Source organism: Cervus canadensis, chromosome 7 (genome assembly GCF_019320065.1).
Source record: "Cervus canadensis isolate Bull #8, Minnesota chromosome 7, ASM1932006v1, whole genome shotgun sequence".
Taxonomy (NCBI): domain Eukaryota; kingdom Metazoa; phylum Chordata; class Mammalia; order Artiodactyla; family Cervidae; genus Cervus; species Cervus canadensis.
Window position 1 is genome coordinate 17,146,487 of NC_057392.1, and position 27,072 is coordinate 17,173,558.

At 45.0% G+C, this 27,072-nt stretch overlaps 1 protein-coding gene across 4 annotated transcripts; it reads left to right on the forward strand.

Annotated features, from left to right (window-relative positions):
• LOC122445349 (guided entry of tail-anchored proteins factor 1) lies at window positions 1-25,724 on the forward strand. Of its 4 annotated transcripts, none has more exons than XM_043474449.1 (5): window positions 1-187; window positions 7,780-7,945; window positions 8,921-9,016; window positions 12,043-12,157; window positions 14,170-15,074. In XM_043474449.1, exons 1-5 carry the CDS (start codon window positions 86-88, stop codon window positions 14,204-14,206), a joined length of 516 nt encoding a protein of 171 aa, XP_043330384.1. In that variant the 5' UTR covers window positions 1-85; the 3' UTR covers window positions 14,207-15,074. The 4 variants fall into 4 exon arrangements, with proteins under 4 accessions (XP_043330384.1, XP_043330386.1, XP_043330385.1 ...); XM_043474450.1 differs by having other exon boundaries at window positions 2-187; window positions 8,949-9,016; window positions 12,030-12,157; XM_043474448.1 differs by having other exon boundaries at window positions 5-187; window positions 8,949-9,016.
• The last annotated feature ends 1,348 nt before the right edge of the window (window positions 25,725-27,072 follow it).

Genomic DNA, 27,072 nt, shown 5'->3' on the forward strand with positions numbered 1-27,072 from the left:
GCAGTACTCACTGCGCACGCGCGGCCGTCGGCGTGGTCCCCATGGAGCTGCTTTAGCAGACCCGGCGACGCCGCTAGCTTCCGAGATGAGCGCTGCAGAGGCCGACCGCTGGGCGTGGCTGCTGGTGCTCAGCTTCGTGTTTGGGTGCAATGTGCTCAGGATCCTCCTCCCGTCCTTCTCCTTCTTCGTAAGTGGCTCCCTGGCCCTCCAGGGACCGGTGGGGTCGCAGCTTCGGTCCTCGGCCAGCCTGCGGTGGACTTAGGTGCCTCCAGCTGGCCGCCTGAGGGCCGGATTCAGCCTGCTGAGGCGTCTCGGTTGGGCTGTTCTGTGTTCTAAGATGTTTTTGAGTGTGCTAGCATTTGGGTACAAAGCCTTACCCCTAAATCTGGATTTCTGGATTCTCGGTGAGAAAAACAAACCATCATAACCTGCCCACACTTGGCCACGTTTTCACGTGGCAGCAGCCCTAAGCCTGGAGTGCTCAGTGCCTTTCTGCCCGCCTCCCCCCTCATTTCCGTTATCCTCTGGCCCCTGGGGGCAGAGAGCAGCCTTCGGGTGCTGAGGGCCAGTGCCCGCAGCTCGGCAGCCGGCAGCCGGGGCTCCGGGAGGTCCCGCCTTGTCGTGTGCTGTGTCTATTGTTCCGGGTCCCAGGGGACGGGTCTCAGGGTGCAGGGGCCCCCATTCTTGGGACGGGAGGGGTTGGAGACAGCACAGACAGAGAATCTCAGTGCTCTTCGTGTTGTTTCCCGTACCCATAGAAGCCACGGCCACCTGGGAGCCCATTGCGGGACGTTTTGCCCATCATGAGTACAGTTCCTCGGGTTCAGTCGCCAGGACTGCAGTCGCTGTCATCCTATCTTCCTCTACCTCCCAGGGGAGGTGTCTGGCCCAGAGTCTAGTAGTTGTACTAAGTCATCCAGCTGGTGGCTGATGGCTGTAGAGTTGATCTTTGGTTTGTGATTCTCCAAGGTCTGCCCTTCTGGATCATGAATATGGATGGGGTTGGGTGGCACATTTGATGGGAGGTGTGTGTGGGAAACGTAGGGAACTGTTCCCCGGGGAAGGGCGCCCTCTGTATGCCCACAGTGGGACTGAGGAACTGTCTGACTCACACCCAGACTTCAAAGGTGGGGTGCACCCCACTGTAGCAGCATCCTGGGAACTCAGTTCTGCTCTTCTCTCCTGATATAAATCTGCGGCGGTGATGGTTGGGTATTTAAAGCTAGACAAGATTTCTACTTCTTTTTCTTTTACTCTACCCGGGAAAAGACCCTGATGCTGGGAAAGATTGAGGGCTGGAGGAGAAGGGGGCGACAGAGGATGAGATGGTTGGATGGCATCACTGATTCGATGGACATGAGTGTGAGCAAGCTCCAAGAGATAGTGAAGGACAGGGAAGCCTGGCGTGCTGCAGTCCATGGGGTCGCAAAGAGTCGGACACGACTGAGCGACTGAACAACTGGTATCCACTGAGTGCCTGTTTTATGTAAAACTCTATTCTAGGACCTTACCACCCAAATTGCCCTGTGTGTGTGCTAAGTCGCTTCAGTCGTGTCTGTCTTTTTGTGACCCCATGGACTGTAGCCCACCAAGCTCCTCTGTCCTTGGGATTCTCCAGGCAAGAATACCGGAGTGGTGGTGGTCATTTCCTCCTCCAGGGGATCTTCCTGACCCAGGGAACGAACCTGCATCTCTTCTGTCTCTTGCTTTGGCAGGTGGGTTCTTTACCACTAGCACCACCTTGCCCTGAGGCATGGGGATTTCTGTCTTAATCCCATCCCCTGTTCAGAATTTTTCCTGATGCTGTCTTGTCTTTAAGATGATGTCCCAAGTACTTAGCATTGCATAAAATACCCTTGAAGAACAGGCCCTTGTCCACGTTTCTTTCATTTGATTTTTTAAAAATTTGTGGTAAAATATGCATAGCATGAGATTGAGCACTAACTATTTTTAGGTTAGGTTAGTGTTCACATCAGGTGCAGCTGTCACCACCGTCCATCTCCAGAACACCTGCGGCTTCCTAAACAGAGACTCTCTCCCCACTGACCAGGGGGAGTTAGCCCCTTGCCGCTTCCCCCAGTGCCTGGCAACCACCAGTCTACTTTCTGTCTCTGAGTTTGACTCTTCTGGGCACCTCGTATAAGTGAAATCATATTTTTCTGTCTTACATTTCATGTCCTTTGCTGTCTGGTTTATTTCTTCACTCAGCATAATGTCTTTAGGGTTCATCCCTGTTGTAGCCTGTGTTAGGATTTCCTTCTTTTTTAAGGCCAAATAATATTCTGTTGTATGTGGAGTAGGAAATAGCAACCCACTCCAGTATCCCTTCATGGAAGATTCCATGGACAGAGAAGCCTGGAAGGCTATAGTCCATGGGGTCACAAAGAGTTGGACACGACAGAGCGACTGAGCATGCACTTACGTATATACTACATTTTATTTGTTACTCATATTTTGATGGACATTTGGGTTGTTTCCACCTTTTGGCTGTTGTGAGTAATGCTATTGGAACGTTGGTGTGTAAGTGTTTATTTGAATCTGCTTTCACTTCTCTTGGATAAATATCCAGAAGTAGAATTGCTGGATCATACAGTAATTCTATTTTTATTTTTTTTTGAGAAACTGCCATACTGTTTTCCACAGCAGCTACATCATTTAAATTCTCATCATTTCAATTTCTCCACATTCTCCATCACTTGTTATTTTTTTCTTTTTGGATAATAGCCATCCTAATGGATGCTGAGTGGCTTATCTTCACTTTCCTAATGATAAGTGGTGATGAATACCATCTTATGTGTTTATTGGCCATCAGTATATGGAAAATGTCTATTGTGATCTGTGGCCTTTTTTTTGGCCATGCCACATGGCTTGTGGGATTTTGGTTCCCTGACTAGGGGTTGAACCTGGACCCTCAGCCCTCTCAGTGAGAGCTAGTGAGTGGAGTGCTAACTGCCAGACCATCATCAGAATTCCTTGTGGGCCATTTTTTAATGGGGTTTCAGGAGCTGTCCCTAGGAGAAGGGTGCCCTCTGCAGGAGCGCCTCCAGAGTAAGGGGCTATGTTTTCAGAGTTGAGTTAGGAGGTGGCTCAGACAGGGTTTCCCTCCTAGTTTAGTCAGTAAAGAATCTGCCTGCGGTGCAGGAGACCCGGGTTCAATCCCTGGGTCAGGAAGATCCCCTGGAGAAGGAAATGGCTACTAACTCCAGTATTCTTGCCTGGGAAATCCCATGGACAGAGGAGCCTGGTGGGCTGCAGTCCATAGGGTTGTTAAGAGTTGGACATGACTGAGCGACTAACCCTTCACTTCTTCCCTCAGACAGTAAAGAATCTGCCAGCAAAGCAGGAGACTTGGGTTTGATCCCTGGGTGAGGAAGATCCCCTGGAGAAAGAAATGGCTACCCACTCCAGTATTCTTGCCTGGAGAATTCCATGGACAGAGGAGCCTGGCAAGCTACAGTCCATGGGGTCACAAAGAATTGGACACAACTGAGAGACTAACATTTTCACTAGAAGTTCTTTACATAGTCTGGATATTAACTCCTTATTAAATATATGACTTGCAGGTTTTTCTCCCATTTTGTGTGTTACCTGGCACACCTATAGAATCACCTAGATTCTCCCAGCGTACCCCATCTCTTTCCACCTTGTGTTGGCTGCTGCTGCATAGTCGCTTCAGTTGTGTTTGACCTTGTGTAACCCTGTGGGCTGTAGCCTGCTAGGCTCCTCTGTCCGTGGGATTCTCCAGGCAAGAATACTGGAGTGGGTTGTCATGCTCTCCTCCAGGGGATCTTCCCCACCCAGGGATCAAACCTCATATTAGAATCACACACAAAACTAATCTCAGTTGTTCAAAGAGGCTGTTGGTTTTGTATTCCTCAGTGAATTGTTCCTGGGCTTCCCAGGTGGCTCAGTGGTAAGGAATCCACCTGCAATGCAGGAGATGCAAGTTTTTTTAAAAAATTAATTTATTTTTTAATTGAAGGATAATTGCTTTACAGAATTCTGCTCTTTGCTGTCAAACCTCAACATGAATCAGCCATAGGTGTACATATATCCCCTCCCTTTTGAACCTCCCTCCCCTCTCCCTCCCCATCCCACCCCTCTAGGTTGATACAGAGCCCCTGTGTGAGTTTCCTGAGCCATACAGCAAATTCCCGTTGGCTATCTATTTTACATATGGTAATGTAAGTTTCCATGTTACTCTTTCCATACATCTCACCCTCTCCTCCCCTCCCCTCATGTCCATAAGTCTGTTCTCTATGTCTGTTTCTCCATTGCTGCCCTGCAAATAAATTCTTCAGTACCATTTTTCTAGATTTTGTATATATGCATTAGTATACGATGTTTATCTTTCTCTTTCTGACTTACTTCACTCCATATAATAGGCTCTAGGTTCATCCACCTCATCAGAACTGACTCAAATGCGTTCCTTTTTATGGCCGAGTAATATTCCATTGTGTATATGTACCACACCTTCTTTATCCGTTCATCTGTCAGTGGACATCTAGGTTACTTCCATGTTCTAGCTATTGTAAATAGTGATTCAGTGAACAATGGGATGCGTGTGTCTTTTTCAATTTTGGTTTCCTCAGGGTATATGCCTAGGAGTGGGATTGCTGGGTCATATGGTGGTTTTATTCCTAGTTTCTTAAGGAATCTCCATATTGTCTTCCATAGTGGCTGTATCAATTTACATTCCCACCAACAGTGCAAGAGCACTCCCTTTTCTCCACATCCTCTCCAGCATTTATTGTTTGTAGACTTTTTGATGATGGCCATTCTGACCCATGTGAGGTGATATCTCATTGTAGTTTTGGTTTGCATTTCTCTAATAATGAGCAATGTTGAGCATCTTTTCACGTGTTTATTAGCCATCTGTATGTCTTCTTTGGAGAAATGTCTGTTTAGGTCTTTTTCCCACTTTTTGATTGGGTTGTTTGTCTTTCAGGAGATGCAAGTTTGATCCCTAAGTCAGGAAGTTCCGCTAGAGATGGAAATTGCAACCCACCCCAGTGTTCTTGCCTGGGAAATCCCATAGACAGAGGATCCTGGCGGCTACAGTCCATGGGGTTGAAAAAGAGTAGGACACAACTTAGCGAGTAAACAAACACAAAAATAACAGCTGTAAATAAGACCTGTCATCATCTCCAGCTCCTTCCCCAAGCTTATACCAAACCTAAGCCCTGCAGCTACCACATTCTCATAAGAAATTATTGCTGCAGTCTGCACATGCATGAGGCTTGGCCTTATCAGGTGGCTGTTTGTCATTCAGGTGAAAGATCCTGGGTTTGTCCTTGGACCCAGGTCATATCCTTTTGCTGCATCCTGCTGCTGTATAGCCTCTCTAATCCCAAGCCAGTTGTTGTTGTCATTCAGTCGCTAAGTTGCGTCTGACTCTTTTCAGCCCCACGAACTGCAGCACACCAGGCTTCTCTGTCCTTCACCATCTCCTGGAGTTTGCTCAAACTCTTGTCCATTGAGTCGATGATGCCATCCAGCCATCTCATCCTGTGTTGCTTCCTTCTCCTGCCCTCAATCTCATCAGTCTTTTCCAGTGAGTTGGCTCTTTGCATCAGGTGGCGAAAGTATTTCTGCTTTTTAATGTGCTGTCTAGGTTTGTCATAGCTTTTCTTCCAAGCAGCAAACGTCTTAATTTCATGGCTGCAGTCACCATCTGCAGTGATTTTGGGGCCCACGAAAATGAAATCTGTCACTGCTTCCTCTTTTCCCCCTTCTGTTTGCCCTGAAGTGGTGAATCAGTAGGGTAACCACCACAACAATCAAAGAATATCCCTGTGACTTCTGAAAGTCCTTTTCCCCACCCAGCAGTTTTCTTGATTTACAAAGTTTAAGCAGCATCTATGAACTCCTTCCTCTTACCATGATTCTGTGGTTTTTAGAGCTACTTCGGCACATTCCTGTGTTCTTCTCTAGGGGGGGTCTGGCCGGAGTGTATGTTCTTTGGTTAGAGTGGAGGGCAGAGGTCGGTCCAGCGCAGAGGACCAGACGACTAGAGTGGAGGCTGCGCAGTGGTAAACACGGTGTGCTGCGGCAGGCGCCCTCTGCCGACCGAAGGGCCTCATTACTCCGGTGCCGGAAAGGGGCCCGGTGGGGCGCTGAGGGGAGGGGCGCGTCTGCGGGCCTGGACCTGGAGAGTCACCCCACTGTGTGCCGGGCAGCGGGCATCGGGGCTAGATGTACAGACTCAATTATTGTGCACCTGCTATGTTCCAGCACACTGAAATATGTTAATATATTTTAAAAAATGGAAACAAACACAGATGTGCAGAAAAGTTCAATAGAACTGGATTTGTTTCCCGAGCCATTTGAAAGTAAGTTGTCAACCTGAACACCCTCTTTCTCTTTCCGCGATACTTTTGTGTATAAACAGCGGCCTTGTCCAGAGCCCAAACGTTAGGTAGGATCCTCCTGTCCCGTTGAGGGTTCTCTGTCCTGATGAGGTCCTTCCGAGCAGAAGGACCCTAGTCAGCACTGTGTGTAGCACATATTTGTCACGCCCCTCTTCTGGAAGGAGCCTTGGTCCCACCCTGACTTGTGCGGCTGACATTCCCGGGGATCGCAGGGCATTGGTGTTGCACGGTGGCGTTCTGTGGATGTCTCCGTCCGATGTTGGCGGGTTTGTCACATGAAGGATGCTGTGTTTCATTACATCTCATCAGGTGCTGTGGGCATGGATTTGGGGATGTACATGCGTCACTCGGGGCCAATCCCGAGGGATTCTCAGTCCCCTAGGAGGTCGCCCGTGGACCTCTGTGCGCCGGTGTGAGAGTGGTCCCCTCTCTCTCCCCTCACTCTCCCGGGACCCTCACTCGTCCTGGTGGGTTTGGCACCACCTGGCAGCCACTGCCATCTGGAGTCCGGGCCGCTGGCGTTCCCGGCAGGTTTGTGTGTGTGTGTTGGGGCGTGGTGCCTGGGAAGGGCGTCAGGGGTGGTGAGAGTGGGTCCCCTCCACTATCTGGGAGCTAGGAACACCTTGGGGAGGGCGCCTGGGCCAGCTGCTTCCCCTGGGGGTCCTGGCTGTGCAGGTGTATCCTTTGCAAACGTTTATGTCTGTTATTTCTTCTGTGTATCTGGAAAGTCACGTGTCTCCAATTTTAATCTACCCCTGCAGGACTCATTCTAGTTCTCTACGGATTTGTATTTCTCACTCCCTTTTCTAACAGTGAGGACACTGCTACCATTATCCTCAGTAGGTTTACTTGACTAGCTCAGTGCTTTGTAAATGATCCTCGGTCTCCAGCACCATCCCATCCCTCCCTGGGGCTCTGACACCATGATAGGCTGGGTTGCTTCTTCCTGTCACGTATGCCCCCCTCACCTGCTCATGCCAGGCAGCTCCTCTGTAGGAGTGCTGTCTTCACCAGCCGCCACTTCATCCCTGACACCCAGCATCCACCTCTGCCCTAATTGAGGACAGAATTGAATTCTTAAGGGCAGGAAGAGGATGCGGAATCCTTGCCGCCTGAGTGCAGCTCTGAGGGTGGAATCAGTGTTCACTCTATAATCACAGTTTTACAGTAAAATTGAAGGCTATGTACACTTGTGTTGTAGCAGTGAAAGGAAAGGCATAGTTGTCTGGAGACTTGCTTGCAAGGAGTCTTTATCTGTGCGGTAATTGTGGGCAGCATGCCCAGTACTTGCAGCAGAGCCAGGCTGTGGCGGTAAAGGGCAGCTCGCCCAGGGGCAGGAGGCAGCAAGCCCATAGGATGGAGGAGGAGGCGGGTGACAAGGCCCTGACCCCGCTGTTTCCTCTCCCAGATGTCCCGGGTGCTGCAGAAGGATGCAGAGCAGGAGTCCCAGATGCGAGCCGAGATCCAGGGCATGAAGCAGGAGCTCTCCACCGTCAACATGATGGATGAGTTCGCCAGATATGCCAGGCTGGAGAGGAGGATCAACAAGATGACGGATAAACTCAAAACTCATGGTACTGTGCTCAGCTGTAGCCTGGAAAGCTTTGTAAGAACTGATTCACAGAGAAGCCTTTATATGAAGATGCATAGCATACACTCTTTGAGTTTCAATGTTCTGATCCTGATGCAGAGTTTTAAGTTGTCTGGAAGAGACCCGACAATAATTCTTATTTTCTTCTTAGTTTGCTGGTGAACCTTTGCTTTCTAAACACAGAAACCTGGGAATTCCCTGGTGGTCCAGTGGTTAGGACTCTGCGCTTTCACTGCCAGGGGCCCACGTTCCATCCTTGGTCCGGAAACTAAGATCACGCAAGCCTCACGGTGTGGTCAAAAAATTTTCTTTAAAAACTCAAAAAACCAAACAAAAAAACCTACACAGAAAGCTCTAACATCCTGTTAGATTTTCTTCATTCTCTGTAGGCTGATATTCCCAAATTCACTTTTCTGAGAGAAGCCCAGGAAAATCTTATAGTGAATTTTCAAGGGCTTTTGTGAACACTCGCTAAGAATTGCCTAGGAGTCTCCTTATCTGAGTGTTGACTTCAGGGTGGGGATCAGGTCTTACTCAGCCACTGTTCCTAACTCTCTCATGGGATGGAGAGGAGGTCAGCCTGCGTGCCAAGAGTGTGCGTGGCTTGTAAAACACGCCGAGGGGGCCTCCCCAGGCCTGAGACAAATTAGACTATGGATTAGTGTCCTGTGTGGGCTGGGAAGTCTGGAAAGAAAGTATGGTTCTGTTGGTTAAGTGCGTTGTAAAATGAATCTCTGATTTAGATGAATAGTTTTAAGAGTTTTTAAAATTAAAGCTTCATATCTTATAATCTGTGATTCTATTTTAAATAATGGTATAGTGGATGATTTTTAAATTCCATTTTATATTTTCTAAGCGTGTTGAGCAAATGTTGCAATACATAGTTAGAAAATATTTAATGAGAGGAAAAAACATTTCTGTGTTCTTGAATATTTTCTTCATTTTTTTTTTTTTTTAGGACTGATATCATTTGTTTTTCCTTTCAGTGAAAGCACGGACAGCTCAGTTGGCCAAGATAAAATGGGTTGTGAGTGTTGCCTTCTACATATTGCAAGTAAGTGTCCTCTTGTGTCAGCTGGGGTCTTTGAAGTCCTCCAAAACCATGTGACCCAGAATCCAGGCCTGGGAATTCAGGCTTTCCCACTTTCGTCTGCTGGCTGGTCCTGCTAGTGTGTGACTCTGAACACTGAATTTTTGTTAGACTTAAAAAAAAAACCCTTTCTGCCTCTTAGTCTCTTTTAGCTTTTCTCTTTGTTGTTCAGTCACTAAGTTGTGTCTGACTCTTTGCAACCCCATGGACTGCAGCATGCCAGGCTTCCCTGTCCTTTACTATTTTACAGAGTTTGCTCAAACTCATGTCCATTGAGTCAGTGATGCCATCCAACCGTCTTATCCTCTTCCGTCCTCCTCCTGCCTTCAGTCTCTCTCAGCGTCAGGGTCTTTTCCAGTGAGTCAGCTCTTCACATCAGGTGACCCAAGTACTAGAGTTTCAGCTTCAGCATCAGTCCTTCCGGTGAATTTTCAGGGTTGTTTTCCTTTAAGGTTGACTGGTGGTTTGATCTCCTTGCTGTCCAAGGGACTCTCAAGAATCTTCTCCAGCACTACAGTTGGAAAACATCAATTCTTCAGCGCTCCACCTTCTTTATGGTCCAACTTTCATATCTGTACCTGACTACTGGAAAACCATAACTTTAATTATACAGACCTTTGTCAGCAAAGTGATGCCTCTGCTTTTTAATATGCTGTCTAGGTTTGTCATAGCTTTTCTTTCCAGGAGCAAGCATCTTTTAATTTCGTGGCTGCAGTCACCGTCCGCAGTGATTCTGGAGCCCAAGAAAATAAAGTCTGCCACTGTTTCCACTTTTCCTGCATGTATTTGCCATGAAGTGATGGGACAAGATGCCATGATCTTAGTTTTTTGAATTCTGAGTTTCAAGCTAGCATTTTCACTCTCTTTCACCCTCATCAAGAAGCTCCTTAGTTCCTCTTTGCTTTCTGCCATTAGAGTGGTGTCATCTATATATCTGAGGTTGTTGATAATTCTCCTGGCTACCCCCTCCAGTGTTCTTGCCCAGAGAATTCCATGGACAGAGGAACCTGGAGGGCTACAGTTCATGGGATCTGTAGTCAGACGTGACTGAGCTTTTCTCTTTAAGAGTTGTTAAACATTGGAATTTTTTTAGCACATGAGCTTCTCTGGAGTTCTTTCATGTTGCAGTGTTGGGGGATCAAGTCAGAGAGCTTATTATTTTTTCATCTTCCTATTTGCTTTTATTTATTTTTTTATTGGCAGATAATTACTTTACAATGTTGTGGTGGTCTCTGCCATACATCAATGCAAATCAGTCATAACTATATAAATCTTATCTTCTTCCTTTTGAGCCTCCATTCCGCCCCTGTAGGTCATCACAGAGTGCCACACTGGGCTCCTTGGGCTACATAGCAGCTCCTCACTAGCTGTCTGTTTTACACATGATAGTGTTTCTGTGTCAGTGCTGCTCTCTCTTTCCACCCTCTTCTTCCCCTGCTGTGTCCACCAGTCCTTTCTCTGTGTCTGAATCTTTATTTCTTCTCTGTAATAGGTTCATCAGTACTATTTTTCTAGATTCCACATACATGCGTTAATATTTGATATTTATTTTTCTCTTTCTGACTTACTTTGTATAACAGGCTCTAGGTTCATCCACCTCACTACAACTGACTCAAATTCGTTCCTTTTTATGGCTGAATAATATTTCATTGTGTATATGTACCACCGCTTCTTTATTCCATTCATCTGTCGATCGACATCTAGGTTGCTTCCATGTCCTGGCTATTTTAAGTAGTACTGCAGTGAACACTGGCGTGTGTGTGTGTCTTTCTGAATTGTGGTTTCTCTGGGTATATGCCCAGCAGTGGGATTGCTGAGTCATACGGTAGTTTTATTCCTAGTCTCCAAACTGTTCTCCATAGTGGCTGTACCAATTTACATTTGCACCAGCAGCGCAGTAGGGTTCCGTTTTCTCTACATCCTCTCCAGCATTTGTTGTCTGTTGCTACTGTTGTTTAGTCGCCAAGTCATGTTTAGTGCGAAGTCTTTTGCGACCCCACGGACTGGAGCCCACCGGACGCCTCTGTCCATGGAATTTTCCAGGCAAGAAGAACACTGGCATGGGTAGCCACTTCCTTCTCCAGGGGAATCTTCTGACTGAGGGATCAAATTTGCGCTTCCTGCATTGACTGGCAGATTCTTTACCGTCTGAGCCACCCAGGGAAGCCCTTTATTGTTTGCAGTTGATAGCTTACTTAGACAATATATTTTCTAAGGTGGTCAGTGATGTGGTGGTTGCTTGTCACCCGTGCAGATGACGAGTAGCTGTCTGTTCCAGTCAGGGGACACCATATTCTCACCCACGTCCAGCACCATTGCTTCCCAACTTTCTCACCTGGTGGATTTTTCCTTGTTTCATTTCTTACCCCGGCTCCTCTCCCTCCACCCTGAGGTTATGGATGGGCTGCACAAGAGGCTGGAAGCTGCTTTAAGTGATCTCCGAGTGTCGGTGCTGGGAGCCCTGTCTCCACAGTCCCCGTGGTCTGGGGCGTGTGAGGACTCTGATCCTCGGGCAGTGGCACTTTGCTACAAGAAAGGTTTCACAGGGGCAGGAGTTACAAGAGCCACCCTCTTAGGTCTGGTCACCTGGGTGGCATTTTCAAGACCGTGGAGAGGACGGAAGACAGCTGATCGAACGCTGCTGGGAAAGGAGGAGCTGTTGAACTTCACAGAGGGCTGACTGCTGCGCTTGGGTTGGGGATGGGAGGACTAGCTAGTTTTCTCAAGGGTCCGAGAGACATCACTTTTGTCATAAACGAGGTGTATTTAGCATAAGCTGGCCACTTCAAGGAGTTGCTAAATGGGAAGAGGACACGTACACTGTGGGAGACCTTGGATAATGTATCCGCTAATTTAATCGTGTGTGTGGATGGTGAGGACTGGATTGGCCGGGTGTGAGGTCACTGATTGGAAGGGTTTCCTTAGTTTGTCTTCCTGTTTCCTTGCCTTCCGTGGTGGTGGGTCGTGTGACGGGCAGGGTGTCTCCGCAGGCCGCCCTGATGGTCTCGCTCATCTGGAAGTATTACTCTGTCCCTGTGGCTGTGGTGCCAAGCAAGTGGATAACTCCCCTGGACCGCCTGGTAGCGTTTCCTACGAGGGTCGCAGGTGAGAGGGTTCTGGCAAGCGTGGTCCGGGAGTGTGGCGAGGGGCGAGGCGGGGGCGTGGCGGGGGAGCATGCGGGGGTGTGGCGGGAGCGTGGTGGGGGGCGTGGCTGAGGCTGATGTGGGGCGTGTGCAGTCAGATGACCTCACCCTGCGCCTGAGATGAGCAGTGCTGCGTCCGCCCCCCCACCACGAGGCTTGCAGCGAAGAAGCCAACACCAGGAGAATTTACTTAGCTAGTCCAGCATGACTGAACTGTGGATTAGCAGAGCTGTAATTCAACCCAAACCTGCCTCTGCAGTCCAAGGCCAATACCATGGTCTGATACCCATTTATTGAAACACCACTTCTAATTCCCAGATTCAGTGGCTCCTTTTGAGTTCACACTATGCTTAGTCCCTCAGCATTTCCTGCTGTTGGCCATTCTTTCAGTTTAGAAAGAATTTTTTTCGGATGTTGAAATCAGCCCATGTCATGGGAATCCCCTGGCAGTCCAGTGCTTCCACTGCTTGGGGCTCGGGTTCAATCCCTGGCTGGGAAACTAAGATCCTACATGCCACGTGGCATGGCCAAAAAAAGAAAAATTAGTGCATGTGTTTGTAGAATGAATAGAAATATCAGAAAAAAAATTTTTAAAAGACTCATTAGCTATGAATATCCCTTAAATACATTGTGGTGTATTTTTTCCAGTCTTCTTTCCTATATATTTTTATACAATAAAGGTTATCTGGCACATACAATTTTTTACCCTTCCTATTATTTAAGCCTTTTCCCACATGGGGCTTCCCTAGTGGCTCAGACAGTAAAGAATCTGCCTGCAATGTGGGAGACCTGGGTTTGATCCCTGGGTTGGGAAGATCCCCTGGAGAAGGGAATGGCCACCCATTCCAATATTCTGGCCTGGAGAATTCCATGGACTGTATAGTCCATGGGGTCACAAAGGGTTGGACACAACTGAGTGACTTTCACTTCCCACATGATTAAATTTCTTCACATTAGGAGACTGAAATGCTGCTGGTTATGCTGAGAGGGCAGTTTACTAAATTTCTTTTTTTTTTTTTACTGCTATGTTTATTCAATGAAAAGAAGTACATATAAAAGTGTACACAGCTGAGCATTCAGCTACACACGTAGAAGGACGATGGGCTTACAACCTATCTATAGAATTTGGTCATTTGATGTGCTTTTCCTTACTGTTTCTCCTTCAGTCTTATTTCTTTTTTTTTTTTTCCCATTTATTTTTATTAGTTGGAGGCTAATTACTTTACAATATTGTAGTGGTTTTTGCCATACATTGACATGAATCAGCCATGGTACTAAATTTATGAAGGAACTTTGAGTAGCTGTTCTTCATTTAGGTATGTTATAATTTATTAATTTCCCTGCTAAAGGACATTTGTTTGAGTCCTGATTGTTGCCGTGGAGTGGCCGCTGTAGGACACGTGCTGCTCGGCCAGTCTCTGGTTGTGATTTCTGGTCACACTGGAGGTGAATTACTGCATCAGCTTAGCCAACCCCCTTCCTTCCCCTCCTCTTCCCCATTTCTGGATTCAACCAGGAGGGCATGGCCGGTGATTCTCAGTGGTCCTGAGCCAAGGAGCTAAGAGGCCACCCTTCCAGGCACCTTGTGGCCTGCCGTCCTGTCTCAGCCGTCAGTGGGGCAGGGAAGGCCCGGGTAAACATTGCTCCGTGTTTGTAATGCTTTTGTGAGAAGGGAAAGACAAGTGGTCTGAGAGGGTGGTCCTATAGTCAGTTAATACCATAAATAATGATGCACAGCTCTCAGGCAGGAGAGAGAAATGCAAATCATTGTTTTTTGTTCTGAATAATTCCTGCAGGTCCGTGAATCGGTAGAAAGCATGATCAGTTTGAACCCATAGAACACAAACTTAGACCTAGCCCAGCATGACTCAGAGAGGACTGGCTTGCTCCATTTCCCAGAAGTCAAAGGCAGCAGGGGCAGGAAATGTGGGCGGCACTCCTGCATGCTCTCATGTTGAATTTCTTTGTTTTTAGGTGGTGTTGGAATTACCTGTTGGATTTTAGTCTGTAACAAGGTCGTGGCTATTGTGCTTCACCCTTTTAGCTGAAAACGAAGATGAATTCAACTACAGCACTTTCAAAAACGAATTTTCACTTGGGAGGTTACAAGTCTGATTTATACTTTATTTTTTTCTTTAAAGAAACACAAAGCCACAGATTAGTTGTTGTTGAACAGGTTTGTTCTTGGACTTCATGTTGAGATTCTTAGAAGAATCACAATTTTCTATACTTGTCATGGGCCGTGAAGGTCAGTCTCACACGTGTGCACTGGCCACCGTGGCACCAGATTTGTGACAAGAAGTGTGTGACGTTGTGGGCTACACAACGTGGGTTACTTGTGATCTGCATGCGTGACATGTTTTAAAGGTCATCTTGCCAACTGGAAAGTCAGACTTTTCTAATAACGTAAGTGCTTTAAAGAGTTGGAGCTATTTTTAATCCCGATTACCAAGTAGCTTAATTTTAATACCACTACTAGAATTTGAAAATTTGTGTTTTAGTTTCATGCAGTAGTACCGGGAGAGTAACACTGACAGTGCTCTTTTCTTCCTTTGTTTCAAATGTCATTTGTTGGGCAAACTTTCAGATATTGTCTACTTATTTGAAGCGAATGTTTCATTGCTGTGTCTTATAAATGTATTCATGAACCCATAATGCATTGTTTTATGCTTAAACTGTGTGTTTTATAAAGTATTTCCAATGAAGGGTATTTTTTAAAGCATATAATTTTTATGCTCTGTAGAATGGAACAAAGTTAAAAAACAAACTAGGACCCCTGATTAAATTCCTTTGAATGACTGCATGTTTGCCCCATCAAGTACAGTTCTGCTAAGTATTTTTTAAAACACTTTTTTCTAATTAAAATTTTTGCAAGCGCGTGTGTGACTTCGTTCCTTAGGGCCACTTTTTGCTACGACTGATCTGTGTTAGGAGCTTGCACCGATCACTAAGTGGGACTCAGCCCTGTAAAGCCAAATTCTAGCGTGAGTTTTTGTTTTGTTTTTAAGTTATTTATTTATTTGAATTGAAGTATGATCGCTTTACGATGTGTTAGTTTCTGTTGTACAACAGCGTGAGTCAGCCATCTGTAGACACGTATCCCCTCCTCCTCGGGCCTCCCTCTAGGCTCTGAGCTGAGCGCCCTGTGCTGTCCGGCAGCGCCCACTGGCTGTTTTACACGTGGTGGTGTGTGTACGTCATTGCTACTCTCTGTCTGTCCTGCTCTCTCCTTCCTGCTGTGTCCACAGGCCCATTCTCTACACATGTGTCTCTGCTGCTGCCCTGTGGGTAGTTTCATCGGTACCCTTTTTCTGGATTCTGTATATATGTGTTAATATGTGATACTTGTTTTTCTCCTGACTTCACGCTGTATGACAGACTTTAGGTCCATCCACAGCACTGCAAATGACCCAGTTTTTTCCTCTTTATGGCTGAATACTCCATTATATATATGTACCACATCTTCCCTATCGCTTCCTGTCTTCTAGGTTGCTTTCATGTAGCACGAGTTTTAAAAAATCATGTGAGTATCCTTGTACTCCCTGATGCTGTGATGAGTAAGCTCATTATTATTTCTGCTGATCATGCTATGAAGAGACCAAGCACTGTGTTGCTTCAGCTGGGCATCACCAGAGCGGGTTTCAGGTTCCTCTCAGACTCACTCAGCCCCAGGCTGCCCCAGCTCTGGGAGACGATGCAGAATGGGTAAGACAGCCGTGCTTACGGCCAACACCAGTGGCCACTGTCCGGTCACCTCACAGGGTGTGTTTCAGCCGCAGGGATGAGCGCTGACCTCGTCCTCATCAGTGGAGGCGATTACAGCAGCACACGGAAGCTGTGGGGTCTCGGGCCCCTTGGAAGCCACATGCCCAGTGTGATTTTATGAGCTGCAGGCGTAAATGGCAGGTGACACAGTCCACAGTCGGGTGGCCAGGTACCCACCCCAAGCCCATCCTGGGATCACTAACCCATGAACGTCTCCTGGGCTAGACCCTCATTTCTCTGCTAAGGATATAGTCTTTCTGCACGCATTTTGACAAATTTCACTGAGGCTAGAAGAAAAGGTTTATAAATCACAGCTGTTCCCTTTTTCCACATACATTAATAGTTTGTGAAGATTAAATAGGGGGTATTTAAATGTCTGTATGTTTCACATCCTTGTGGTTTTTGAAAAGTGGTGGGTTTTTTTTTTAATATTAATGGTAAATGTGGGACTGAATTCAAAAGATACAAAAAGATGTGATAAAAGCACATCTTCTAAGCTTCTGCTGTCAGGTCACTCAGTTTTCCAGAGTTGTCATTGCTACCAGTTTCTTCCAGTGATATTTCATACCTTTATGAAAATTGATACATGTGCTTTTAAAATAACTTTTTAAAAGTAACACCTAAAAAACTCTCCACAAAAAGTTTTATTTATTTTTTTAAAATCCTAGCTGTAAAGTACAGAAAAGGAACTAGCAAGCGAAGTCTCCCAAGATTCCACAGAACTGGGACAGTGGTGTCACTGTTTGAGCTTTTCCTTTCTAAAATTTTGTGGATAGCTTTAGGTTTTGTGCTCCTATTAAAAATTACTGGATATGGTTTATAGCTTCACATGAAAATAGACATCTGTCTGATTTAAAATACATCTAAAGTGGGACTGCCCTGGCGATCCAGTGGTTAGGATTCTGTGCTTTCACTGACAGGCCAGGGTTTGTTTGTTCCCTGGTGGGCGAACAAAGATCCCACAAGCTGCAGAATGCAGCCAAAAAAAAAAAATTCTAAAGTTCTCTTCATACCAGTTTGGTTTGCTCTAGATTTATGATAAATCAAGCAGGGAAATCTTTTTAGATACAAATCCATACAAATCATTTTTGTATGTGGAAAGTGAAAGGTGAGAATGAAAAAGTTGGCTTAAAGCTCAACATTCAGAAAACTAAGATCATGGCATCTGGTCCCATCACTTCATGGGAAATAGACGGGGAGACAGTGGAAACAGTGTCAGACTTTTATTTTTTTGGGCTCCAAAATCGCTGCAGATGGTGACTGCAGCCATGAAATTAAAAGAGCTTACTCCTTGGAAGGAAAGTTATGACCAACCTAGATAGCATATTAAAAAGCAGAGACATTACTTTGCCAACAAAGGTCTGTCTGGTCAAGGCTATGGTTTTTCCAGTAGTCATGTATGGATGTGAGAGTTGGACTGTGAAGAAAGCTGAGTGCCGAAGAATTGATGCTTTTGAAGTGTGGTGGTGGAGAAGACTCTTGAGAGTCTCTTGGACTGCAAGGAGATCCAACCAGTCCATCCTAAAGGACATCAGTCCTGGGTGTTCAGTGGAAGGACTGATGCTGAAGCTAAAACTCCAGTATTTTGACCACCTCATGCGAAGAGTTGACTCATTGGAAAAGACCCTGGTGCTGGGAGGGATTGGGGGTAGGAGGAGAAGGGGACGACAGAGGATGAGATGGCTAGATGGCATCACTGACTTGATGGGCATGGGTTTGGGTAGACTCTGGGAGTTGGTGATGGACAGGGAGGCCTGGCGTGCTGTGATTCATGGGTTCACAAAGAGTTGGACATGACTGAGCGACTGAACTGAACTGAACTGAATACAGTCTGTTACTGGCACAGATGGGTGGAATGCTACCTCAGCTAGTTTACTCTTCCTTAACATGGCCAGACTGTTTGGCCTCCCATGATTTTTCTTATACACAGGTCTGTGGGGGCAGTGTGTGTGTGTGTGTGTGGTGTGTGTGTGTGTGGTGTGTATCTGTGTGTGTGCACATGCAAGTGTGTGTGATGCCTCTTCTGTCCAATCTATATTTTGTGTGCTAAGTTACTTCAGTTGTGTCCGACTCTTTTGGAACCCTATGGTCTTGTAACCTTGTCAAAAATCAGTGGACTATAAATACATGGATTTGTTTTTTGGACTCAGTTCCGTGCCATCCATCTACATATCATTCTCTTACCAGTTCCATGGTGTTTTGATTATTGTTGCTTGGTAGTAAGTTTTGAAATTAGGGAGTGTGAAGCCTTCGGCTGTTCTAGGTCCCTTGTGATTTCAACTGAATTTTAGAATTAGCTTTTCAGCTTCTTCAATGACATTAGCTGGGATTCTGTTGCCACCTTGACATTATCTTTCAGTCCTTGTACACAGGGTGTCTTTCCAGTTATTTGGATCTTTAGTTTCTTTCAACAATGTTCTCTAGTTTTCAAATGATAGACATTGCATATCTTTTGTTAAATTTATGCATTAGTATTTTATTCTTTTAGTGCCATTATAAATGGAATTGTTTTAAAATTTCATTTCAGATTTTTTGTTTCAGGTATATAGAAATAGATTTTTGCACATTGATCTTGTTTTATGCAACCTTCAGCACTCCTATAGCAATTCCAATAGTTTTTTAGTGGATTCTTCAGAATTTTCCATGTATAGACTGTGTCACCTGTGAATAGGGAGAGTTTTACTTCTTCTTTTCTAGTTATTGCCTTTTATTTTTGCCTAATTGCTGTGACAGGGATGTCCAGTGTAGTGCTGAGAAGTGATGAGTGTGGGTTCACTGCCTTTTCCCTCGTCTGGTTTGGTGTCAAGTCTCATAAGAATGAGCTGGAGAGTGCGCCTCCTTTTTCTGTATTCTGAACTAGCCTGCCTAGGGCCTGGATTGTTTATTCTCTGAACATATGAACTTGCTGGTAAAACCTTGTCTGAGTTTTCTCTTGTTTTTATTGGAAGATTTTTAACTACTGATTTCAATGTCTATAGTGATTCTAGGGTTAAATATTTCTTCTTGAGTCATATTAGGCATTTTAGGGTAGGGACTTAGAAATTTCTTGTCAACTTTCGAATATATTGGGATAAAAATTTTTACAAATACTCTACTGGCAATGGTAAACACCTTTTAAAGTTGTTGGATGTAGTTTCTCTGTATGTCCACTAGGTCAGAATTACTAGTTGTCTTATTCAAATCTTTATCTTTACTGCTGCTTTTTAATTTGCTGAGCTGTCCATTACTGAGAAAGATATGTGAAAGTCTGCTATTGTAATGTAGACTTATAGTTATGTCGACTTTTGCTTTATGTTTTTATGTTATTATTGTTTTATGTTACATATGCTTTATGTTTTTAAGTTATTATTAACTGTATGTATGTTTAGGACTCATATGTTGTCCTGGTGAATTGAACTCTTTATTGTGTCTTGATAACCCGTGTTATCTCAAGTAATAATTTTTGCCTTCATGTCTTTTTTTTTTTTTTAACACCAACTTTCATTTGGATGGTATTTGCCTGGCAGACCTTTTTTCACTCTGACTTAATTTTAAGATCTTTTTGACTTGTACCATTTTTAAAGTCTTTATTGAATTCATTATAATATTGCTTCTGTCTTGTTTTGGTTTTCTGGCTGCAAGACCTGTGGACTCTTACCTTCCTGACAAATGAAATATTTTCTGCCATATCAGTAAGCAATGGATGTCATAGTCTTCAGCAATTACAGCCCGCAGGTAAGTGGGTGAGCCCCGAGGGGACTCAGAGGAAAAGAACGCCTGCCATCGGCGCAGCCATCAGAACTACAGCCTCTCCGTATGCTGAGCCCTGAGGAAGCTCAGGATGTGAGAAATGCTGACCCCAGAGAGCTGAGGTGTACACCAAAGGAATGATTTCAGTGAGCCCAGATTCTTGCCATACACAGAAAAGCACTAAATTCCTTAACTTAGGATATCTGGTTTTCTTTAATTTACAAAAAACTTGTTATGTTCAGACTACCTGCCCTTTGTTGCAAAGCTTCTATGTAACCTGGCTCCTCCCCCACATCCTCCAAGCAGTCCTTTCTGAACGTGCTACCTCCTAAGCTCAAGTCCTAGAAATTTTCACTGCATAAAATGTAACTCTCAACTTTTAGGTCACATGTATTTTTTTCAGTTGACATCATGGACCGGGGATCTAACTTGAACCCCGTGCATTGGAAGTTGAAGTCTTACCCACTGGACCACCAGGGAAGCCCCACCCTTTGACTTTCTGTATCTCAGTGGCTTAGATATGTGTACAAAGAGCACATGGCTGTATTTAAAAAATCCAATCCATATTGCCTTTTAATTGGAACATATAACCCATTTATACTTATTGAAATTACTGATATATTTGGATTTGTCATATATTTTGTGTTTTTATTTTTTTTTTTATTCATTGCACGTTTTCCTGTTTTCTTTTTCCTCCTTATTTGCTGTTTCAGGAGAACTTATTCTTTCCTAGCCCTGTGTTTCTTTGTATCTCCTCTAGTACACACACAGTACACTTCCTGTCCCCAAATGCAAGTGGGTTTTACCCCTGAGAAATGGAATATTTCCTGTCATATCAGTAAACAAGGCTGTCACAATTATCAGCAATTGCAGCCTTCCAGTGTAAGCCAGTGAACCCTGTGGGAAGTCACGAAGAATACCTGCCATCTAGGAGCCATCAGACTGCAGCCACTCCCTACTCTGAACCCTGAGGAAACTCAGGATGTGAAAACAAAAGGTTCTGGCCCCAGGTAGGTGAGGTGCATATCAAGGGAATGATTGCAGTGAGCCCAGACTCTTGCATCTTCCCATTCTTAGAAAAGTGCTCAATTCCTTAACTTGGGATTTCTGGTTTTCTTTAAATCAACTTTTGATGTTCAAACTTTGTGCATGCTCAGTCACTTCAGTCATGTCTCGTTGAGACCCTATAGATTATAGCCCGCTAGGCTTCTCTGTCTATGGGATTATCCAGGCAAGAATACTGGAGTGGGTTGCCATACCCTCCTACAGGAGATCTTCCTGACCTAGGGATCAAACCTGCATCTCCTGCACTGCTGGCCGATTCTTTACTGCTGAGCCATTGGGGAAGCCTGGTGTTCAGACTGCCTGTCCTTTGTTGCAAAACTTCTATATAACCTGGCTTCTCCCCTTGCCTCCTTGGAGCAATTCTCTCAGGGCTACTTGAGGTGCTGCCTCCTGGGTTTAAAGTCTTAAAAATTCTCAATGAATAAAACATAACTCTCAACTTAGGCTGTGAATATTTTTTAAGTTCACACCGCATAACAAGCAACTCTGGGACACCAGCTTGATGTCCAACAAGTTAACTCAGTTCTGACAAACTTTACCTGGAGATGGTGTCAGGTGCCACAGGTGGTCTCAGCACCATAACACTGCCCCTTCCCCTTCCCCCACTTCAGATGCCAATCCCAAGTTCAGGTTGTCACCAGTGCCTCTGACCGATCAGTTAAATATCAGAGGTTCCCACAGCCCTCTCCTCAGCAACTGCAATTTGATTAATTTGCTAGAGCTGCTCACAGAACTCAGGAAAACCACGTACTCAACTGTTTTGCTGTTCAGTTGCTAAGTCATGTCCGACTCTTTGTGACCCCATGGATTGCAGTACACCAGGCTTCCCTGTCCTTCACCACCTCCCAGAGTGTGCTCAAACTCACGTCCAGTGAGTCGGTGATGCCATCCAACCATCTCATCCTCTGTCGTCCCCTTCTCCTCCCACCTATCTTTGCAGGGACTTTTCCAGTGAGTTGGCTCTTGGCATCAAGTGGCCAAAGTGTTGGAGCTTCAGCTTCAGCTTCAGTCCTTTCAATTAATATTCAGGGTTGATTTCCTTTAGGATTGACTGGTTGGATCTCCTTGCAGTCCAAGGGACTCTCAAGAGTCTTCTCCAGCACCACAGTTTGAAAGCATCAATTTTTCAGCACTCTTGCCTTCTTTATGGTCCAGCTCTTACATCCGTACATGACTACTGGAAAATCTGTAGCTTTGACTGTACAGACCTTTGTCTGCAAAATGATGTACATTTACTAGTTTATTACCAGTTTGATTATAAAGGATGGGATAAAGAACCCCAATGAACATCAAGAGGAATGAATTCATAGGGCAGGGGCTTCGTGCCTTCTCCGGGCATGCCAGTCTCCCCAAATCTTCATGGGGTCACCAACCCAGAAGCTCCCCAGCCCTGTACTGTTGGGATTTTATGGAGGCTTCATCATGTAGGCATGATTGTCATTAACTCCACTTCAGCCCCTCTCCACTCAAGACAGTGGAACGCATGGCTGACAAGGTCCAAGCTTCCAGCCATGGCTCGGTCTTCTTGGTGAACAGCCCCCACCCAGGAGCCATTCAGGAGCCACCCAGAGTCAATTCATAGAACAAAAAACCCTCCCATCACCCAGGAAATGGCAAGGGCTTTTCAAGCTCAGTGCCAGGAGCTGGAGTCAAGGACCAAACACCAGAACAAAAGATGCCCCTGGTGGTCTCATTATTGGAATCGCCAGGGTTTCAGGAGCCTTGTGCCAGAACCAGGGGCAGAGACCATTACATGTTCTCTGTTTAATCTCACGGTTACCTTTTGTTTTTCACATCTGTCTCTCCCACATGTTTTAAACTCACTTGACTTTTGCTTTAGTGCTTACACTAGAAAATTTATCAGTGCTTCAAGTGACTGCTGACTCCTCATCAGCAGTGTAAGGCTCACAACACTTTAACTCCAGTCCTTTCCTCCCAGTGTGTATGCTATGCTTGTCATAAACTTATGTGATAGATACAGGATACTTCAGCTGTATCTTACTTTTTTGCAAGTCCATGAGGGATCAATTATATAAAACTAAATTCCTTAACTTGTTCATCCTACTGTATAGCACAGGGAACTCTGCTCAATGTTATGTGGCAGCCTGGATGGGAGGGGATTTTGGGGGAGAGTGGATACATGTATATGTATGGCTGAGTCCCTTTGTTGCCCACCTGAAACTGTCACAACATGGTTAACTGGCTCTTTCCCAATACAAAATAAAAAGTTAAATAAAAAACAGTAATGTCAGGGCTTCCCTGGAGGCTTGGAAGTAAAGAATCCATCTGCAAATGCAAGAGACACGGTTCTGGGAAGAGCCCACATTCTCCGGAGCAACTAAACCTGTGCCATAACTACTGAGCCTGTGCTCTGGACCCCAGGAACCACAACTGCTGGGCCCAGATGCCATGGAACCTGTGCTCAGCAGCAAAAGAAGCCACTGAAGTGAGAAACCCATGAGCTGCAGTTGGAGAGTAGTCCCCACTTGGTGCAATTAGAGAAAGGCCAGCTCAGCAGTGAAGACCCAGCACAAATGAAAATAAATACAAAATTTTTAAAAGCAGTAAGTCACTTAAAATTACACATTTACTACTCTCTTGCATACGAGACCTTTTAAACGTCTCAAGTGACTTTTCTCCTGCCTGAAGTTTATATGTTAGGACAGGGTTCACAAAACACTATTTGCAAAATCAGGCAGCAGCTGGACTTGGCCTATAGGCTGAGTGTGTTTACTGGAATGCAGCCATGCCCTGAGATGTCTGGGCTTACTGAAATAATTCCTTTGATATACATGTTTATTATCCAGGGCCTGTATCCTGTTTTTCTCCATCCCGAATTTCCCTCGGCCATCAGGGGCAGCTGCAGTGGCTGATGGTTTTCTGGCCCCAGCATCCTTTGTTTACAGAAATGGCAGATGACATTCTTTGTCCACAGTGGTTATAACACTAACATGTTAATAACTTGCAGAGCTGATCCTAGTATCTATTGTTCCTGTTGGTTCTCTTAGCACTTTGTTTTCTCATGTCTTTCTCTTACCACTCTTGGGAATTTCTTGAGGCCTGGATCAAAGCTAGCTTCTTCCAGAGAGGGTTTGCATCTCTACTGCCCTGGGGGTACCACTTGTCTCGATCACTTTAAACTTTAGATTACAAATACCGGGTAACCATATAGTTAAGGCTATGGTCTTTCTATTAGTCATGTATGGATGTGAGAGTTGAACAATAAAGAAGGCAGAGTGCTGAAGAATTGATGCTTTTGAACTGTGGTGCTGGAGAAGACTCTTGAGAGTCCCTTGGACTGCAAGGAGATCAAACCAGTCAATCTTAAAGGAAATCAACCCTGAATACTCTTAGGAAGGGCTGATGCTGAAACTGACGCTGCAGTACTTTGGCCACCTGGTGGGAAGAGCTGACTCATTGGAAAAGACCCTAATGCTGGGAAAGATTGAAGGCAGGAGGAGAAGAGGGCAACAGGCAATGAGATGGTTAGATGGCATCACCGATTCACTGGACATGAACTTAGGCAAACTCTGGGAGATGGTGAGGGACAGAGAAGCCTGCAGGCTGCAGTCCATGGGGTTGCAAAGGTTAGGACACGACTTGGTGACTGAACAACAACCACCCAATTCAGGCTGTCCTGAGGATGAATGCTGATTACGGTTACAGAGTTTCAGAGTTTAAGACAGTTTGGGAGCTCATGGAGGCTGGATGTCCCCTTATGTGGGAGGGAACTCCTCTGAGGCTCCTCCTTGGGCTGGTTTTGTCCTCTGGGTTTTATCCTGGAGGCTTTTTGAATACTTATCAAATGCCCCGTGAACTAGAAATGTCCCTGCCATATCCATTAACAGAGGACGCTGCAGCCACGGTGTTTCAGCCTCCCCAAGATGAGCGCTAGAGGAACAGGATGCCCGCCATCTAGTGGTCAACTGCTGCAGCTGCCCTGACAGTGCACCCTGAGGAGACTCAGCATGCGAAAAAACACAGGATCCTGGCCTCAGAACAAGTGTGCATCAAAGGAATGATTTCAGTGAGCCCAGACTCTCATATGTAGGTGCACTAAATTCCTTAACTTGAGATGCCTGGTTTTCTTGAACAGTCATCTTTTGATGTTCTGACTACCTGGTCTTTGTTGTGAAAACTCCTATATATCCTGGCTTTCCACCTTGCTTGCCTCTTCAGAGCAGTCCCTCAGAGTGACCTGGGATGATGCGTCCCAGGCTGAGGTCCTCAGTTTTGTCTGTGGAATAAAGCATAACTCTCAACTCTTACTTTGTGCTTTTTTTTTTTCAGTCGACAACCTGTTAGGCGGAAGCTGACTTCAGAGCCCTCCTTCCTGCCTCCCTGGTGCCCACTTTCCTGAGTGTTTACCCGCTCAACAACTGATCAAGAAACATGTTTATATAGTTACTATGGCATTTTTAGCCTTTTTACAGCAGGAGAGCCAGAGGACCTTGTATACCAGACTACATGAAATGGCTCTCTTGTTTTTATTTTGAAACCTTTTTTCCTCTTGTTTACAAAATTGTGTTCATTATAGAAAATCACAGTTAAAAAAAAGCCAAGAATAAATTTAAAAATTGGTCACAATCTCATTCCTCAGAATTAAAAATTTAGCATTTTACTTTATTACTCTAACTTCCTACACCTATAATTTTTAAAATAAGATGAACTGAAAATAACCATCTTAGTTTATATTAGATTATATTTTAAAATATTCCCTACAGAGGTTCTTTTAGATTGCTCTGATTTAATGTTATGATTTGTGCTTCTATTGTAGGTAGGCATAAGAAAAGGTTCCCCTGAAATTCTCCATCTGCTATAAAGCAGGAGTAGGTGTTGGAATATTGTAATATTACTCTGTACACCATTTCATTCAATCCTGCATATTCATTAGAAGAACTGATGCTGAAGCTGAAACTTGAATACTTTGGCCACCTGATTCAAAGAGCTGACTCATTGGAAAAGACCCTGATGCTGGGAAAGATTGAGGGCAGGAGGATAACGGAATGACAGAGGATGAGATGGTTGGATGGCATTATCAACTCAATGGACCTGAGTTTGAGCAAACTCTGGGAGATGGTGAACGACAGGGAAGCCTGGTGTGCTGCAGGCCATGGGGTTATAGAGAGTTGGATACGACTTAGCACATGAACACCACCACCACAACCATTTCTAAGAATCCTTTTAGTACATTTCTCCAGAATGTAGAGCTGAGCAGTTGTATAATGTCATGTGCATTAGTGTGTCTCCCCCTCTAGAAGCCTCTGAGAATCCTAACTCTCCTCCCTCCCTCTCTCCCCTTATCTTTTTTTTTTATTCCCCTCTATGATTTTCATAAAGATCAAAGCTTATGCCAATTCTAGTATTTATCTCATCTTTGGTTTTAAATATAGTTCTTTTCCAACCATGACTTCTGTTTCCTTTGGAAAATTTATTTGGCTATTCCCAGTTTTCAAAAGGGTGTTGCTAGTAATAAAACTCATATTTTATGGTGAGACTTTAAACATAAACATTTCCTCTGCCCAATTGGGCCTTCTCTCTCCCCTTTGGTGTCTGTTGTGCGGTCTACATTAACCAGACCTCCTTAGGAGATAACATTCCTTCTTAATCTCAGGAAGGATCGCCACTGCTCAGGAAGATAACCTCCCTTCTTGATGTTACAAGGTCATGGTGATTCACTGTTTGTACGTGCAGATCTGGATTGTGTAAACTATCAACAGTAGATAACCCTTTGATAGATAACCCTTTGTCTCAAAAACTTACATAACTTACATAACTGCACAAAACTTACATAACTGCACTTTGACCTTTAGTGGGTGGAACAGTCCTAGAGCTTTCTGAAAGGTTGTCTACAGGTTTTAATCCTCATCTTGGCTTGAATGAAGTTTAACATTTCTTAGATCGACTACAGTCTTAGATTAACAATATTAAACACCAACCCATAAACATATTTGGAAATAATATGGTCTAATTATAAAAAAGTTACCCTTGTACATACATTACTTTGCCAACAAAGGTCTGTCTAGTCAAGGTCATGGTTTTTCCAGTAGTCATGTATGGATGTGAGAGTTGGACTATAAAGAAAGCTGAGTGCCGAAGAATTGATGCTTTTGAACTGTGGTGTTGGAGAAGACTCTTGAGAGTCCCTTGGACTGCAAGGAGATCCAACCAGTCCATCCTAAAGGAAATCAGTCCTGACTATTCATTGGAAGGACTGATGTTGAAGCTGAAACTCCAATCCTTTGGACACCTGATGCAAAGAACTGACTCATTGGAAACGACCCTGATGCTGGGAAAGATTGAAGGCGGGAGGTGAAG